The sequence below is a fragment of the Cyclopterus lumpus genome, chromosome 24, assembly GCF_009769545.1.
Source record: "Cyclopterus lumpus isolate fCycLum1 chromosome 24, fCycLum1.pri, whole genome shotgun sequence".
Lineage (NCBI taxonomy): Eukaryota > Metazoa > Chordata > Actinopteri > Perciformes > Cyclopteridae > Cyclopterus > Cyclopterus lumpus.
Window position 1 is genome coordinate 11,028,098 of NC_046989.1, and position 17,781 is coordinate 11,045,878.

Consider the following 17,781-nt stretch of genomic DNA (forward strand, 5'->3'; position numbering starts at 1 on the left):
GATACGGATTTTTAGTTATACTCTTAATAGTCATAATTTAAGAAGGCTACTCCATACATGTTGCGCCAACTACATTTATTGTGACGGTTTCAACCGGAAACACGGAGTTCACTCCAGGTGCATCACACTCGTGTTTTTTTTCCCTCTGGCTGTAAAAGTTTTCCTGACGCGAAGATGGAAACATGGCGCGGTGGGCGTCACGTGACGTAACATCAACGAAACCAGTGATTCCCACTGGGAAACACAACACTTCACAAGAAACCTTAACTGTGGAATACTAACTGGAATGTGTATTAGGCCGGATGGTCTTTGAAACCTTTCCACAGCGTTCTTAAATTGACTATTTACGCAAAGCCATTTGACCGTATGTGTTGTATTGCAAAACACCACACGTGTAATATGACAACGATTATTTTATGTGGTGGGCGGTAAGGGCACGCTAAGCCTTCTCTGCTGGCCTAAACAAAATCACAAAGTTATAGTTATTTTATAATTATTTTTTTTGCTCACAAATACACTACATGTATTATAATTATTGTTCCCTAATAGCTTATTTTCTCATTGCACAGCTCCCGTCTTCCTCTGTTGCTCTGCTTCCAGCCTGCAGCACTGTTTTAAAATATTTCCCATCTATGTCTCGATGTAAGAAGAGAGGCCTGAGGTCTTCTAGGTAGCCTGAGCACACAGGTGTCAAACACAAATGGCCTGCTTCGGCCGAAATGTAAGAAAAAGATCCTGTGCTTATATTTTGACGTTCATTTTTTATGCAGCGGAATGCGGTCTGTTCACTCTCCTTTATGCTGCGTTCACAGCAAAAGAGAAGCGAACACACAGCCTCACACACTTTTTTTCGTCCCCGAGTTAAAAAAAGTCAGCATTGACTTTAAAAAACATCCCCAGTTCTCCCATTATGAATTCCTCCAGACTCCGGTTATGTGAGTGTTACACTCAGGTCGAAGTGAGTGCTGCTTAATGTGTTCAGTATTTACCTACTAATAATGTAATCAGAAGAAAAGTTAATGTTGTATACTTGAATCTTTTTTAATTTCACTTTTTGTTTAATTTATTTTGCTCCTCAAGACACTGACTTGTAGTGCATTGTTTGTCATGAATGAGTGAGCCATAAGTTACATCTTTTAAAACTACTTCTCACATGACTTTGTTATTTTATGTTTGTGCATGAAAGCACTGTTGAGTATTTTTTTAAAGTCTGAAGTTACTGAATTGTTATGTGTGTTGTATTACCTTGAGTCCGTAAGATGCACTGTTTGGTTTATAATCGACTGTAAAAGGGAATATTCATAACTAGTTGGGTTGTGCTTACTGTGATATTCTTAACTATCTCAGGTTCAAACTGCACCATCTTTTCATTAAATCAATTTGAGAAGTTGACAATGTTCCTCAATTTGGGTCTCGGCTTGTCATTCAGGGGTGATGGTGGGTCCCAGCCAGACCAGTGGAGAACCACTGCCCCAGACCAGTGGAGAACCACTCACTATTTGTTGGACCAGAGTTATGTCCTTCTCAACTGTGACAAAAAAAGCTTTGAACAAGGTTAATGTAATAACGTGTATTTGATCTGTGATACAGTAATGTGTCACAGATCAAAATAGTCTTCAACCAATCAGATCTTTAGTTTGACATGCTCAGCGTATTCTTTGACGTGCAGAGCTATCTTGAAACGCAACTGGGGAGGCTCGACTGTCATCACTGGGCATCGAGAAGGACCTGTTACTGGGACTGAAGCACCGATAAACTACAACCGCGTCATTGAACTGTTTGTTAACAAAGAGAGGAGGATGGGTTTTGTTTTTAAGTGAACAGCATTTGGTGAGTGAACTACTTTTTGTGTTTTTACATCTGCAGTAGCTTTTTGGTAATTTGTCTATGGTGTTGTTTTTATTATATAGTAAATAGATAGATAGATAGATAGATAGATAGATAGATAGATAGATAGATAGATAGATAGATAGATAGATAGATAGATAGATAGATAGATAGATAGATAGATAGATAGATAGATAGATAGATAGATAGATAGATAGATAGATAGATAGATAGGGAGCAGGTCGCTAAATTACGAATCATGCTGTGACTCTGATTGGCTACTACTTGTGGCCTTTATTGATTTGAATAGTTAGATTTGAGCATGACACTGAGATGTCTACACATCCTCCTAAAAGTGCAGCGTGTAGTATTTGGCAGCATCTAGTGTTGAGGTTGCAGATTGCAACCCATTGAAACTTGTCCCATGTGCCAAGAGTGTAGAAGAACTACGGTGGCCGAAAACGCGAATGGCCCTATTTACTGTCAGAGTTTTATAATATAATACTTTATTGGAATATGATTATTGATATATAAATAGGTAATGTTTAAGTTAATCGAAACTACCTTATTCACTTTTGGTGCTACTTCTATTATGTGTCCTATGTAAGTTATTAGGCTTACGAATAAAAAAAAGTACAACTCTATGAACTAGCAGGTTGCAATAAATAAGTATAATTACGTCAGAGGTTTAGGGTGTAGTTCTGCATTTATTCTAGTTTCATCTGAAATATAGTCAAATCACTTCACTTTTGGTACTAAGGGTAAGGCTGTAACACAAATGTTTAGATCACACACAAAATATCTTCCTGAAAATACACTCCATTTAATTTCCATTATTTTAGAATTAAGGTATTCAAAACACAAAATATTTCACTCATATATGACATGCAAACAAAAACAAGAGAGAGCAGACAACTTGACCGATTTTAAATAGGACTAAACGCGGAAGGAAGAAACAACTTAAAATAATAGAAAACAACAGTGCCAATATAAATGATTATCATTGCAATCAACCCTTTCACCAGTTCTTATATCAGGTTTCACCTTATTGTATTGAGTGATGTGTTGGCCTGAAAAGCAACAAGTGGGGACTGAATAATAGAGTAAGGCCCATTAGAACAAGTCTCTGGGGCTTTGTGGAAGCAGAGATGTTGATCATCCATTGTAAGCCCTCATCCTTCCCCCTCCCTCTTCTCGGTTGCCAGGGCTCTTTTGTGGATGCTTCCTCACAAAGTTAAAAGTAAAAAGCTCAAGTTCACAAATTAGTGCTCTTAGGCCTCAAACACCTATCCAGTGACAGCATATTTATTGAGGTGAGAGGGGAATGCTCACCTATATTGAAATAGTGTATTAAGTCAAATAAGGATGTCTGAAGTATCAATACTCCAGTAAGAAACTGCATTATACTCTACCACAATCTATCACAGAACTCCCACACATGTTCTACACATTTACACATATTTGTTGTAAACACTGCAGTGCAAAATACCTGTATGTAATTTCATTGGGTGGAGAAAGTTTCAAAATGCTTATTTTCCATCCACAGCTCTTGGATCCATGTGACTACAGTGCAACAAATGTTTTAATGCTACATTCAAATAGTTAGAGCTATTTCTAACTGTGAAGCTCTTCCTGTGGCAGATGCAGATGACTGGGTTTCCATGAGCCCAAGGCATCGCCCTTGCTGTGAAATTATAGGGGTTGTAGTGTGTAGGGAGGCCTTCAATGAACCAACGTTGGACTCAGCCCAGAGACTACAACACAGGGTTAGAGTGCCCTCTTCTGCCCCAAAGGTATAACTACTCCCAAAGGCCACGTTTACCTGGAGGACTTTACAGCAACAGATATTCATAAATGTATAAACATGTTCGCCACAAAATGTGGTTTCATCACACAGACATATTCACCAAATATGCCAAATGTATGGATACTTTAACTGTATAAACCAAGATTATTCAGCATTTGCTTTGTTGCCAGTCTTGACTAATCAAACTAGTTATGTCCACCTCGTTACCTGAACTTGTAATATTGTATTACGCCAGGGTTCGTATGTATTAAACACTGCCCCTAAAATGAGTGTGAATATGAAGTAAAGCAAAAATTATACCAGGAGTGGGGTTCGAACCCACGCGGACATATGTCCATTGGATCTTAAGTCCAACGCCTTAACCACTCGGCCATCCTGGTGTATACACCGCATATTGCTTTGTTATGGCTACATAAATCCAGCAGACTGACGTAATGCCGATGGTGTTAGCTTTTTTACAATAAACCAAAAATAAACAATGTATCGTCCTGGGTAGAAGAACTATGTTGCTCTAGCAGCTAACGCGTGGGCTGGAAATGTAGAGCGAACTCGCTAATGTCACGCTCGTTGACAACTAGCTAGCTAGCGGCGGCTATTCAAGAGGAGCCACTATTCAGCTGGGATCAGCGTTAGCAACACCCAGGACGAACACTGAAACGCCACACGACTCATTCAGAGAGGCGTAAAGTTGTGTCACCAACGCGAGCTAATCTCAGCTAGTTGGGCTGACTTTATGATGCTTGTTCCGTGAACTGTGCGTATAACTTCCGTATTGTTTGTGGTTTCCAATATTCTGGATCGTATCAATGTTGATGTAAGTGTGATTTCTGTTCTTGCTCACAGCTCCCGTTAGCCCTCCATGAAGAAAGATGAAGAAGCCTCGACAACTTAGAATATGACTCGTGGTCACATTCAGTTCTACCATGTTTTACTTTGCACAACCATTATTATGCTAAGGGTAGGAGGAAGAAAAAAGGAAAGGGGTAGAAGAAAGAGGAAAGAAAATGCGCCGGTTCAAATCCCGAGCCCGGCATGTTTGAGGTTTATGCTATTCATAATAAAAGTGCTTCTGTTGCCCGATATTGACTTGTGCAATGCAATTAACTGTTATGTTAGTATCAAATACAATTTCCCTACTTTACTTAGGATGTTGATTTAAAAGCCTTATCCAATGCAAATGACCTGTTAATACACACCTTTTAAATAAAACTTCCCTTGTTTACTCAAGGCATTGACTTTATCTATAGTTTGAACTGAGATGGTATTGATATAGAAATTGTAATTATATTATCTCTAATTTTAAAATAGTTCTGGCTCCCTGGGTAAATGTGATGAAAATTGGTCACAGTCACAATATTGTACCTTTTACTCCAATCCAAGTATTGGACAGTTATTAGTCACTTGAGAACAAGAGTTTGAAAAACAAAACGTATGAGAAAAGCAAAGTTTTATTTAAATGTGTATCTTAAAATATACAAAAAACACCACATTATAATAGAATAAACAGCACCACAAAAACTGAATAATATAACAATCCTAATAACGTTTATTTAAATATTGAGGACCAGATTTAAATACACCAGTCTGTAAAATCTTTCAATCTAAGTATAATATAAAATCACATATTATACAACAATATAACACCACACAATAATAAAATAAACATATTAAACAACTATATACAAGATTAATGTCCAGTTTCAGGGGATAATCAACCAAACAGTTACTCCTTTTGCATGTTCTCCAACCAATGCTCCTTTCGGAACAGTCTCTACTGAGGGGCAGTATATTACCCCCTTGTACTGACTGTGCCAAGTCTCTGCAGTCCTGACATGCCCGCATTTTTTGCACGTGTTGTGCTGTACTTTTCTAGTACGTTTTCTGCGTGCAGGAGCAACTGTTTCCGGACAGTTTGACTCGTTCACAAGTAGTTTGCGGAACACACTTTCTCATTTCACTCGGCAACTAGAATGAAGCTGAAGCCCCAGCAGCGACTAGCTGAACTCCTCCAGGCTCAACCTGTTTGGAAGATGAAAACAACAAATAATTATAATAAAACTTGAATTACAAAAAAATATATTCACCATTGACACATTTAGAGCGGGTCGCAGAAAAGGCCGCACTAAGTCCGAGGCCACGGACTGTGGAGTAGCATCAAGAGGTGCTGGAGCTGGTGCTGAGGTGGCGGACTGTGGAATAACAGCAGAAGATTGTAACAGCAACAGTATTGTAACAGACATGCAACGCAAGATGAACAATAAAGAGACCGATCACCATAACGCCGTGGCATCTGCAATTACAGGCCATGGAGGCATGGACCCTCCAAGGTGGGCGGTCGGTCCAGGGGCCTGCATGGGGCATTTCTCAATCTGAAATGATAAGAATGGCTATTTAGCCTGGAGTGAGTCACTCAGTGTCCTACGTCTGATTGACATTATCTGCAGGATCATATTGCATATTTGTAATCAAGTGCGTGGCATACTAGTGACACTAATATGTGATAGGTCATTATTTTGTTATACTGTATCTTCTGATAGAGGACGTGCCACTTCTATTCTTAACTATCTCCGGTTCAAACTGCACCATCTTTTCATTAAATCAATTTGCTGAACAAGTGCATACTTATGAGTACAGTAACACAGACACAGCAACTGTTAGTTAAGCAAACTAAACTGATAACATGTCAGTTATTTAGACATGGTATTTACACATGTAATCATATCAATACATATATATGTATACACATTATTCACAATTATACAGTGTAATTATACTTTGTTTCAGTCGTTAAATACCAGTAATAAACTATGATCCTGTATCATTTAAGGATATATATATTTATATATATGTGTGTGTGTGTACAAATGTAAAAACAACGTTTATGACTATTGGTGAAATCGTGCAATGTAAATTAACAGTTAACAGAGTTGTCATGCTTGTAGTTACTGAGCTTCTGTTGCTAGCAAGGAGCGTTCGCTCGCTATGCCCACGATGTAACGTTTACGGTGGCTATATAATAATAAAATACACACATACATATAATGTAAGGATAGCTTACGTTTGATAGTCTGTGTTGTACGTGCTTACGTCGTAGCGGCGTCACAATTGGCCGAATCCATTGTGACGCCGAAGCGCCATTGGCCAAAATCATTGTTGAGCGAGCACAGCGATTGGGCGCTGACAATGGATTTTTGCACGTGAACACGACAATGTAATTGTAGATATTCACTTTGGACTTTACCAAAACAAAATTCCAGTGTTAATCCAAGAAGAGGGTAGCTGAATGTGGAAGTTAAGGTAAAAGGTGAAATCGGAATAACACTTTTATATAATTATGTTTTCCCAAAAATGTGATGGCGTTCAAATGCAAAACAAAAATAGTAACATTTCAAACTGCTTATGCTCGACCTAAAGCTGTGCTGTCGTCTTTACCTTTTCCAACTCAATTGCTCAATAGCAGATGTACTTGAAACTCAGTGCTTAAAGTTCATTCACAGTTTTTATTTGTGTGTATTTCAGATGATTTTACATGATTCAGATACAGCTTTGCAGGTTCTGCTCTTTACGTCTTGGAGTGGCGTCTGCATTTGGTGGCTTTGCTTTACCAGTCACACGGTAGTGAGCTTCCAGACCCATCATCACTTGTCAGTAAAGCTGCTCCACTAATCTCCACTTTGGATCTTTCATCTGATAAAACAGTTTCTATTTTTATGTTGTCCTTGTGAGGGTGCATGTAAAGTCTCAATTTATCATGAATAAAACAGATTGTATAACATCTCTTTTCATCTTATAACTTTTTACACAGTTAAATGTTTATTTCATTTTTCAATCATCCATAAAATTGCATACATTTAAAATAAACCCTAAATTATTCAGTCTTGTTTCCAACAGGGTAGACAGGCACAACATTGTTGAAAAGGATTCTTCTTTTTGTACTTCAGGGCCCTGTTGATGTAAACATTAATTTTCTCTGTGTATTCCTCTGTGCCACACACATTAGCCTCGATATTATTAAGCATGAATCCCTGCTCCTCCACCAGCACGGCCATGTCCAGGAATAGTTCATGGACCTCCTTCAGCCGGACCTCCAGCTCCACCAGCTCCTTGTGTCTGCCTTTGATCTCGCACATTGCCCAGCGGGACGAGCGAGCACCTTCGGTCTGCAGGCTCTGGGACAGCTCTGCCCATCCCTCACCACCTTTGTCAACCATCACATCCAGCTGGTCATCTGTGATTTCATTCCCCAGTATGGAGGCCTGCCTCTGGATCCTCTGCCGGCACGCATCCCTCTGCAGCTCCTCTGCCTCATTGTAGTCACTCATGGCAGCTTGGAAGGAACGGGACAGCGTGTCATGCTGAGTTCGGGCAATGCGACTAACAGCAGAGTTGAGACCTTCTTTTTCCTCGAGCTGCCTGCTCTCCCTACCCAGGGCCTGCAGGCGGACGTACAGAGCCCCCCCATGTTGCTGGATGCCCCTGGCAATCGAGTCAGAGTCCTTTTTGAGGAGGGTGAGACGGCGCATAGAGGTGCCAAAGCGTTCGTTATTTATCGCCAGACGCTCCACCTCTAGGTGGAGCAAGGAGATCTCCTTGCGTATGGAGTGGGCCTCCCTCAGGATGTTGTCAATAGTGGAGGAGTTCTCAAACACCACCGCCTGTTGAGACAAAGTCACCTTGTCTGCGTCATACTCGGGTCCATACAACTCTGGCTCGTAGTCCTCTTGCTCCTCACTAATGGTCTGCAGCCTCTCCAGCATGTCCCGCATGTTTTGCCTGAAAGACCAGTGCAATAGAAGATCTTGGTTATTATGAAAATAGATACAATTCATAATACAAAATTGGTATTGCATGTGTTCTACGTATTGGGCTGTAGGCACCCTCATTATGGTATAATCCTCCTCAAAGTGATGGCACAGTGTTCCCCATAAAACAAAATGACATTAAACATTGAGTACCTTGATGACAGCATGTACAGAGTCATAGTTTGTTTACCCGCCAATCCAAAGGCAACATGTCAGTGTTATACAACTACAGCAACAATGACTGGTCAGTTTATCTGCAGTAGGTTTTCTTTGTGAGATGAATGACAAAGACAGTCAAAGCTCAACGGAGTTGTTGTTTTTTCAAACCAGGAACAAGGAAGACATTATGTCATTGAAAATCAGACATTTCCTTTGAAAGTGGGGTTACGGCAAAAGGTACCGTTGTTTGTTTCACAACATTAATTTTGTCAATCACACACTGCACAACTTAAAAAAAGTTCTGGTGCTTGCCTAAATCTCTGCAATTAATTATTTCATACAGTCCAAGTTTTTCACACATTTCCTCATACCGCATTAGTACAAAACCAATATTTCAAAAGCAGTCACAATGTATGGACAAACAATTAAATGGCATCTTCTTGATAGTCATTGAATCAGCCCTTCCTTTTTGCACTGATTGGATCCAATTATCTCCAGGTGCCTCTGCTCCACATATTACTAAGAACACGATATTAAGAAAAGTTATGGACTATAAATCAACTATCACCTCAAAGTGCCTTACCTCTTGTGACCTGCTCCCACAGAATCAGAAAGCAAGTAAATCTCTTCAAAGTGTATCAGGCTGATTTGTTTGGTCCGAGGCGCTTGGAAAACACATCTTTTTATTCTGATGAAGGAAGTTGTCCGCCTGCTGTGTGTTCAGTGTGCGTGTGACTCACGCCCCTTCCCAGGTGACAGACATGGACCATCCCACTGCAACACACAGTACTTCCTTGAAGGAAGACCCATTGTTTTTGGTTCTTGTCGTTTAAGAGACCATGTGCGATTAAGTAAGACTACATTCCTGTCAAATGATGAATTCAGGACAAAAGTTCACAAGAAAGTTACTGAAAGAATGTGAGGAATTAAGACTTAAAGGTTGATCATGGTTAAAGAAAATGTAAAAGTTCCAGATGAAACTGCTTACAACGTCTTTCTTTTCTTTTTTTCTTTTTGTCATTTACGATGTTTTGTCATGTTTTTCTGTTGACTGAAAATGAAAAAATCAAAAAAATCAATAAATAAAAAGTTTAAAAAAAAAAGAAACTGTTTACAACAAGGTGTATGGATTATAGTGAGTAACCAGGTCATGATTTCTGGAAAGAGACATTACTGTTGAATTGTTCACATTTATTTCTTTTAGGGGGCTTTTTGAGCACCACAAGCCGAGTGCCATATAGTCCCATTATATTGGAGGGAAGGAAAACTTCTCCACGGACAATATCTCCAAGACAAAACAACATAGATTGATAAATAAATAGCATTACCTGTGTCAGAAAAAAACTCTATTTTTCATATGGGGGAGAATTTTCCCTTTAACTATTCGAGAGCACTTCCCCGGACTAATGCAACACAAGCTGCCATATGTTTGGCAAGTGATGACCATCTACATCTACTGTGTCAGTAGATGTGTGTGTCTGAATGTGTGTGTCTGAGGGGACATGCTCAGGATTACAGGTATAAAATGTGTCACACCTATGAGTGAGCATTTAGCCCAAGCGAGTCAGTGACTGAAAACTGAAATTAAGGAAATGTGTTTATGTGTACCAAATGCTTTCTTAATCATTACATTTCAACAGGTCTTTATTTTCATATATTGATGTAAATGTCATGTTTTCACCAAAATAAAGCCACACACATAGGGATTTTAATATAACTATTTATGTAATATATGACACCACAAAATAAAGGAAATAGCAGTGGAAAGTAACAGATTAAGGTACATCATATTCTGTACAATTTCTTTGAGCAATACATCTAGGACATCCATTATTACATGTAGAAAGTAATCTTAGGTAATAATTGTCTGAATTGGAATAGGATTTATTAGGTTTTAGTTTACTATGTCTGAAACGACCGGGTCAGCAGCTTGCCCAGCTCAAACCTGCATCTATGAATTTGTCTGCAATTTTCTAAAAATACTGAAAATCAGCCGGCTACTAAAACTTTAACCATATTTTCAGAGACCATTTGTTTCAGGTCTGCGTGACACCTCATGGGGGATCAATTCGGTTTTGTGAAACCTGTCATCAATGGATCCCTTCGAAGCAATTAAAAAAATATTTTACCCTTGTCTCTCAATATAGGCACATAGTTTTAACCCTTCTATGAAGCACTTTGTGACAATAAGAAGTTATTATAATGATACATACAGAAAATGCTTGTTGTCCTTTGGATTTCACCCGTGTCTTTGTCTAGACAGCAAATTGCATATTTTTCTGTCCCTGTACTAGTCATCAGTCGACACATGGGAAACAGCTGCAAAACATCTTTTTAAAGGGGTTGTTCTTGTCATGACGTTTGGCCCTGCCGAGTTTGACGAGGGCCTCCTGTATGCCTTCGTCGGTTTTCTGAACGTTGGTTTGGATGGTGGTCAGCATGGGGCCCTGCTCCTCCACCAGCATGGCGACGTCCAGGAAGATTTCATGGATGCCATTGATACGGGACTCCAGGTCCACCAACTCTTGGTGGCGTTTCTCAATCTGGGACAGAGCTGATCGAGCCGTTTTACCTTCAGCCATAATGTTGTCATTAAAGATGTTGAACTGACCTTTCTCAATCATCTCCTCCACCTCCTCTCCTGTCACCTCACGTCCCACTATCTCCATTTGCCTCTGGATCTGGGCTTTACAGTTCTCCCGATGACTCATCTCGGCCGCATTGTAGTCAAACATGGTATCGCGGAAATTGTTGCTGAGGCAAGCGTACTGGGTTCTAGCGATGCGTGTGATGGCAGAATTTGGGCCATGTTCTTCTTCGAGCTTGTGGGCTGTGCCGTCCATTTCCCGCAGGCGTGCCAGCACATCCTCAGCCCGAGCCTTTATATCCGCACCAATAGCGTTGGAGTCCCTTTTGATAGTGCTCATGGTGGTGACGCCCTTGACCATGCGAGAGTTCTGCTCACGAAGCCTTTTAATCTCCAGGCGGATGAGCTGGATCTCTCTGTGGATATCCTGTGACTGGGAAAAGATCCCCTCCAGTGCAGGGCTGTTGTCGAACACCACTGCCTCATGGGACAGCTCCTCCTCCAGGTCCACGTTGCTTAAGGTGTCGGAGACAGTGGAGTCGGCGTACTCCATCTGCTCCACATGACAGCTGGACATTTCCTGCAGGTTGCTCAGTCTGTCCCTCATGGTTGGGCTGGAGAAGGCTACAGATGTCGAGAAGATTTCTTTGTCCGGTTATCTTTCCTCTTCCAACACACATTGGTAAAGGTGACTCATTTAAAGATGACTGTCCTGAAAGAGCAACCAACAACAACAAATCTTAAGATTCACAGCTCATGAATTAAGACTTTTTTTTGTTCACCATATATGGCTTGATAAAGCAAAATGCAAAAAGAAACAGATGACATTCAAGATGCAAACTGAAAACATTTGCGAGTTAAAACACACCTAGTGTCTAATTTAAGCTGGCATACCTGTTTAAAAGCCTTATCCTTCTTCAGCCGTCATCCACCCAACACTGGCCCAACAGGTTCTCCATAGAATAATCAAATGCGTTGTTCCTCACCAGACTAGTTATTTTAACTTGTGATCTGTCCGATGTCTTTATCTAGACAGGCATTTTTACCTAACTGGAGCATAAGACTCAGATACAGAAAGACCTTGGAAACACTCTAAAATAAACATTTCCAATGAGAAATTATTTGGGTGGAGACATCATTAGAAGGCTTATCAAAACGCTACTCAACCAAAAGTTCCCAAACTTCAGAGACTCCTACCTGATCTTGTTGTAGTCTTCCTATTTCAGCGAGGAATAATAGTATTTATGTTCAAAACAGACCTTAAACAAGTTGGAATATAAGATGTACCGATATTTATATTTACTCAAGGGCCATCAGGTTGGAAGTCATTATTCTTACAATACTCGATACTCCTGAAAAACTCTACTTGTTTAATAATTATTCAGATGATCTGCGACTGCTTAGTCTCGTGGTTAAAAAAATATCTGAATTAATGGTAGCAGGCTACATACAGGCCACCTATAGTTCAGGATTAATGTATGTAAACAATATAGAAGCTACAACACTCATCGGATATATAGATGAATCCTTCCCCACAAGCCCAAAGGAAAACTCCTTACCTGTTGTGCTCTGATGTCCACAGATATCAAACGTTGTCCTTTAATGTGAGGTGACCGTGGAGCCACAGCACCATGCTACAGTCAAAAAGTCGACTGCTCCGGACTGTGCGCACGAACAATGGGCTCTATGCGTAATATCTGTGGAGCCCAAACTGGTATTCAGCTGTAGTTTGGTGAGGGTGGTGGATTGCGCCACGACACGCGACTGTGCTGCTGTGACTTCAGGAATGAAAGCCGGTCGGTTTGGCCTTTTGGGGGTGACGCTGCATCTCAGGAGCGTCACCTGGATCCGACGAGGTGTGTGAACAGCTGGTGTGTGTAAAAAAATGTGAGTGCCAATTTGAACTCGCAGGGCTGTTTATTCCAATAAAGCTGTATGTAATCAAACGTAAAAGGGAAGCCGAGGACAACTGGTTTTGACGGGAGTCTCGCACGCGACACGTTGCCAACGTTGTCCCTTGAACAACAGCCGCTTTGGAGGAGAGTGATACCGACACATTCTCACCAACGAGTCAAATAACGCAGCACGCGTGTTGAGGTGGATTGACGTTAAAATGTGTTGGCTAAATATGTCACCGTGTGTTTGTTCCACCGAGGCACATTTTAAATGTACTCACGTTTGCTTCGATATTTAATTTAATTGCCTAATGTAGTATTCTATCATTTTAAAAATAGTGGGTTTGGCTGTTATGACCAGGCAGGGTGGCACCTTTTTCAAATGATGGTTCATAGGCTACTTGGATTGCAGCAACCCGTCTTCTGAAGCGTTCATGTGTACTTCGGAAATTCAAATAAACTTGTCCAGGGTTCCTGGTGGATAAGAAAACATATAAGACATGTGCCAACATGTTTATTGCTTTCGGTCTTACAACAACAGCCGAACTTTAGAAATTGCATTTGGACAAGAAAGGCAAACACGCATTACATTATTTAGGCAGTTTTATAATAAAATCCTTACGTAATCAAAATGTTGCTGAACAACAGGCTACACCTGGGCTACAATCAGAGAACCTGGCATCCACATTGCCACGCCCCAAAGTCAGCTTATTAAAATACAGCGTCACATTTGAGGGTTGTATGCCGACCTCTGAGTACTCACATCTCTGACTGCCCCTGAAGACAGCGTAGCTCCATCAGGACCCTGTTGCCACTTCAACTGTATGTTTGTTCCCCCCGGAGGTTGAAGCCTCAGCTACCCATTTTAAGGCTAACAAAGAAAAAGTTGGACGCCACAATTAAAACACACTTTATCTTTTGTTTTTTAACCTAAAAGAAACGGCCATGAAGTTGTCTATAATTCGTAGTGCTTGTGGCAGCCTTCGGATACATCCAGCCCGCCCGGGGAGCAGGGTCAGCGGCCTGTCTCGGAGATGCCAACCGGTGGGTCCAGCCAACGACCGGTTGATTCTCCGGGCAGCGAGCGCTGCTAGCAGCGGCGGTACCAACCCCAAAGTATCCGTTAACCTTGGGAAACAGTCCCGGAAGGATGATGGGTTTGAATGCGACAGTTCCTTGAGGTAAGTGCATGTTTTATGTGACCAAACATCACGCTACTAACTTGTCTTTGTGTGTGTTTTTTAATCGAAATCAAGAACACTGTCGAGTAGCATTGTTGCTGAAGTGATACATAGTGACTATTTCCTGTCTCGCGGACGGTTTTGGTCATGGTTAGAATCGTCAGTTCCGCACGTGTCCCTGGTATCATCACATGGACTCCAACCAGCTGATGTAACTTTTCTCCGTTGTTGCTAAACGCACCAAAATGTGTTTTTTTGTGGTATTAATAAAGCTAATAACCACTTGGGGGTAAATGGTTCGTGTTTTACCGTCACGTTATTGAACGTGTAACATCACCAACATCATGTGTTTACGGTTTGTTAATGTTAAACGATGCGTTTTATTTGTTAACCTAACGTTACTCGATACCATAATCTAAATGTAAAGTGCATTGCATGATTGCTCGGAGATAACTTCAGGTGAATTTGATCTAGACATTGTTTACATGTTGGACAAAGTAGGTCAGTGTGTTAACTGGAGACCTTTACACGTTAGCCCCTCCCACACGTCTACATGCGCAGTATGATGCAACCTCACAATTTGTATATTTTAATATGTTCTCGTTTGATATGCTATTCCTTTTAACTGCAGCAAATGTTGTCAAACAACTCTCTTTGCTATTGACTTACTGGTGTTACTTTTTTGACGGGGATCCATTGGGTGGATTAGTTTTAGTTGAATTGGGCATGTGAGAGAATTTGAGGCGTAATTCCCAATTTAAGTTTTTCCACAAACACAAAATAAACACTTTTAAATGCTGTCTCACTTTCTGTTGGTGTTACCTCTTCAGATATTGGTTTCATGTTAATTGAAACCCCAAAACGGATGAGTGAACATTGCTTACCAGTTTATTTTCTCTCCTAGCGAGGTGGTTCAGAGCACCAAGGAGGCAATGCTGGCTCTGCAGAGAAGACATTCTACAGTCAAACCGTTGTTAGCCATTTTACAGGTATTGTAAGCAAAAACCCAATACATGTGTAGGATTTGTGTTTCCAATTGTAGAATAAAAAATACTGTGTACGAAAATGTGCAAGTTCCAATTTTGTAGAAGGTTGCCTTGAAATATTGTCAAATTTACCATGATTTAGTTGTGTTGTGCTAGTAGCGACACTTTAATCTGTTTTTACTGAAGCCATTGAAGATGCTTGTCATTAGGGGTGTGTGTTTTTGTCATTATGCAATTTTTTATCTCCAAGGCAGGTGAAGATGACAGCTTGTTGGAGATCAGTAAGAAAATTGCAGGAAGGGTAAATTCCTGTCTTGCTGTTTCTATGTCAATTTGAGCCGTTCTGTCTTTTTTTACAAATGTACACAATAATTCAAGCAGTTAAGCCTCTTTTTGTTTTCAGATTGGCTTAAACGTCACCCAGATTTGTTTGACAAAGGAGTGCACTGAAGATGAAGTAAGTGAAGCTGATTCACAAATGTTGTTGTTTTCCCTCAGCGCATAAAACAATAAAAACTCTTCCCACCCCCTCATTATTTAGTAATTATTTAGTAATTCAGTGCATGAGTTAACCTTCCCTTGCGGGTTGTTTGTGCAGCATGGTGGTTGTAATAAACATCCAGGTAATCAGTGCCTCTCGTAAGTTTTTTTACTAGTCAAGCTTTTCATAATTTATCCACTGTTTCATGTCTAAACCCTGACTTCCTAATTGACTTAGTCATTTCTTAGGGTTTTGTTCATTTATTATTATTTTTTACTTCATAGCATTTTCCAAAATGGGATGCAGCCTCTCTGCTGTGGCTCTCTTTGCCCATATTGAAGAGGAATCCTGTGACTAGCATTTCAGCTGAGATGACCGGAGGATTTAGGATAATTTACAATTATAGATCTAAAGGGCTAAGCCTGTGCTCTACTTTCTCATATTTTTATGAGAAACACCCTCCCAACACCCTCTTCTCTCTGTCCAAGAAGTTGGCAAAAAATGTTAATTCACTGACAACTTTAATTTGATAGTTCACTTGTTTCACTCTTCTTATTCCGTTCTTTATTCTCTAAAGATCACAGATACTTTACGTTTTAGATGTGAAGTGCAGAATCTTTTGGAGGCAAAATACAGACAGAACTCATCCCAGCACATGTGATTTGAACATGTTTACTGCAATTAATATTGCAACAATGGCTTATAAATACTTTTGTGTGTTTTGTCTTTGTGTGAATGCTTGTAGATCGTAGAAGAGGTGTTGAAGCTGAATGACGACCCACGGGTGCACGGAGTCCACCTCCGCCTCCCCCCTGCTTCCCTCACCAGTCGAGTGTTAAATGCACTCAAACCTGAGAAGGATGTAGATGGGTAAAAAACTAGGATCACAGCATATAAGACCTGAGTTTTCTGTTCTTGCATAGAGGGATACTAATAGTGAATAGCATTTCTATGGAGCAGTCTGCACGTATCAGCTGTGCGTGTTTTTCTGTCCCAACAGAGATGAATGTATTTACTCACACGGTACACTAAATTAAAAAGGGGCTGCACATAATTAAGACTCTGAATGCAGCATGTGACTCCAGCACATAAGTGAATTTGAAGAAAATGTGCAAGGCACCCTTCATAATCAGCACCAATTGAACAGCACTGGTTGAACTGTATAAAACAGAAAGTGATATAAAAACTGAGCTACAGGATCCTTTTGTTTTACTCTAACCAGCTCTGATATATTTTGTTAGTGTTTGATAAAGATGTTGTTTTTGACCTGTAATCCTAGATTTCTCTTTAACAATAACACTATATACTTTAAAATGTTACTCAGCAGTGTCAAGCTTTACCACTTGACTCATAAATGATGTGTGCTTCATGTGCACCCCATTTTTTTATCTTCTGAATGACCTTATTAACACTCATTGCACGTTACAAAATAATTGCCCAGTAAGAGTTAATTGCTTCCAGGTGTTATAATTCCTTATTTCTTATGTTTGTCTATTTGTTTCTTGCTATAGGATATCCGATTTGAATATGGGCCGTCTGGTGCGAGGAGACCTCAGTAAAGGCTTTGTGCCCCCCAGGGCCAGCGCTGTCATGGATCTGCTGGAGAAACACGGTATACACTTGATATATGTAGCTGTGATGGCACTCACATTTCCTTCTGAAGGAACTCCTTTTAAAAGACGTCAAAGCATGCAAAATGCAGGTGTAGCTGATAAATTTAAGTTTGATCAGCTATAATAGAGGCGAGCACTGATCAGTATTATTGTGGCACACTAGATCGTACGTGTTAGAATGTCGGATGCAGCTGTGTTTACATGTAACGCTCCCTGTGTCCCAAATGCATAGCGTCAAACTATTACAACTGTGTTTGGAGTAGGGGGTTGATAAGTTAGATATATTTAATACATGAATGCTCAATGACATTGACACACATTTTATACTTAGTATGCTATTGTATGTTGCAGAATAGAAGATTATATATTTACTATGTGTTGTGCAATGTCAAGCAAACTTTGGAAAGCCCGTGCCAAATTTGATAATTTAACAGAGCTAGAAA

General features: G+C 40.3%; 3 protein-coding genes and 1 non-coding gene across 7 annotated transcripts in view; 1 reads left to right on the plus strand and 3 right to left on the minus strand.

The window, feature by feature from the left end:
• Window positions 1-3,931: 3,931 nt before the first annotated feature.
• Window positions 3,932-4,014, minus strand: trnal-uaa. The gene has a single exon. It is a non-coding gene; the product is annotated as a tRNA-Leu (tRNA).
• Window positions 4,015-7,505: 3,491 nt separating this feature from the next.
• On the minus strand, window positions 7,506-9,293 carry LOC117727044 (syntaxin-11-like). The gene is made up of 2 exons (XM_034527024.1): window positions 9,179-9,293; window positions 7,506-8,407 (listed from the first exon to the last, which is right to left on the minus strand). Exon 2 carries the CDS (start codon window positions 8,398-8,400, stop codon window positions 7,507-7,509), a length of 894 nt encoding a protein of 297 aa, XP_034382915.1. The 5' UTR covers window positions 8,401-8,407; window positions 9,179-9,293; the 3' UTR covers window position 7,506.
• Window positions 9,294-10,885: 1,592 nt separating this feature from the next.
• On the minus strand, window positions 10,886-14,016 carry LOC117727043 (syntaxin-11-like). Of its 2 annotated transcripts, XM_034527022.1 has the most exons (4): window positions 13,841-14,016; window positions 13,451-13,551; window positions 12,742-13,050; window positions 10,886-11,894 (listed from the first exon to the last, which is right to left on the minus strand). In XM_034527022.1, exon 4 carries the CDS (start codon window positions 11,787-11,789, stop codon window positions 10,893-10,895), a length of 897 nt encoding a protein of 298 aa, XP_034382913.1. In that variant the 5' UTR covers window positions 11,790-11,894; window positions 12,742-13,050; window positions 13,451-13,551; window positions 13,841-14,016; the 3' UTR covers window positions 10,886-10,892. The 2 variants fall into 2 exon arrangements, with proteins under 2 accessions (XP_034382913.1, XP_034382914.1); XM_034527023.1 differs by lacking the exon at window positions 13,451-13,551.
• mthfd1l (methylenetetrahydrofolate dehydrogenase (NADP+ dependent) 1 like) overlaps window positions 13,807-17,781 on the plus strand; it is a 37,117-nt gene continuing 33,142 nt past the window's right edge. Inside the window, exons 1-7 of one of the 3 annotated variants that reach the window (XM_034527017.1) lie at window positions 13,807-13,899; window positions 14,015-14,258; window positions 15,163-15,247; window positions 15,495-15,545; window positions 15,648-15,701; window positions 16,471-16,595; window positions 17,237-17,337. In XM_034527017.1, coding sequence (XP_034382908.1) covers window positions 14,023-14,258; window positions 15,163-15,247; window positions 15,495-15,545; window positions 15,648-15,701; window positions 16,471-16,595; window positions 17,237-17,337 — 652 coding nt within the window. In that variant the 5' untranslated portion in view covers window positions 13,807-13,899; window positions 14,015-14,022. Of the gene's footprint in view, window positions 13,900-14,014; window positions 14,259-14,431; window positions 14,470-14,522; window positions 14,614-15,162; window positions 15,248-15,494; window positions 15,546-15,647; window positions 15,702-16,470; window positions 16,596-17,236; window positions 17,338-17,781 lie in introns of those variants that run through there. The other 2 variants (XM_034527018.1, XM_034527019.1) reach the window with 2 other exon arrangements.

Excerpts from the sequence above, each read along its gene's own strand:
- LOC117727044 (XM_034527024.1), bottom strand. The coding sequence starts at position 8,400 with ATGCGGGACATGCTGGAGAGGCTGCAGACCATTAGTGAGGAGCAAGAG.
- LOC117727043 (XM_034527023.1), bottom strand. The coding sequence starts at position 11,789 with ATGAGGGACAGACTGAGCAACCTGCAGGAAATGTCCAGCTGTCATGTG.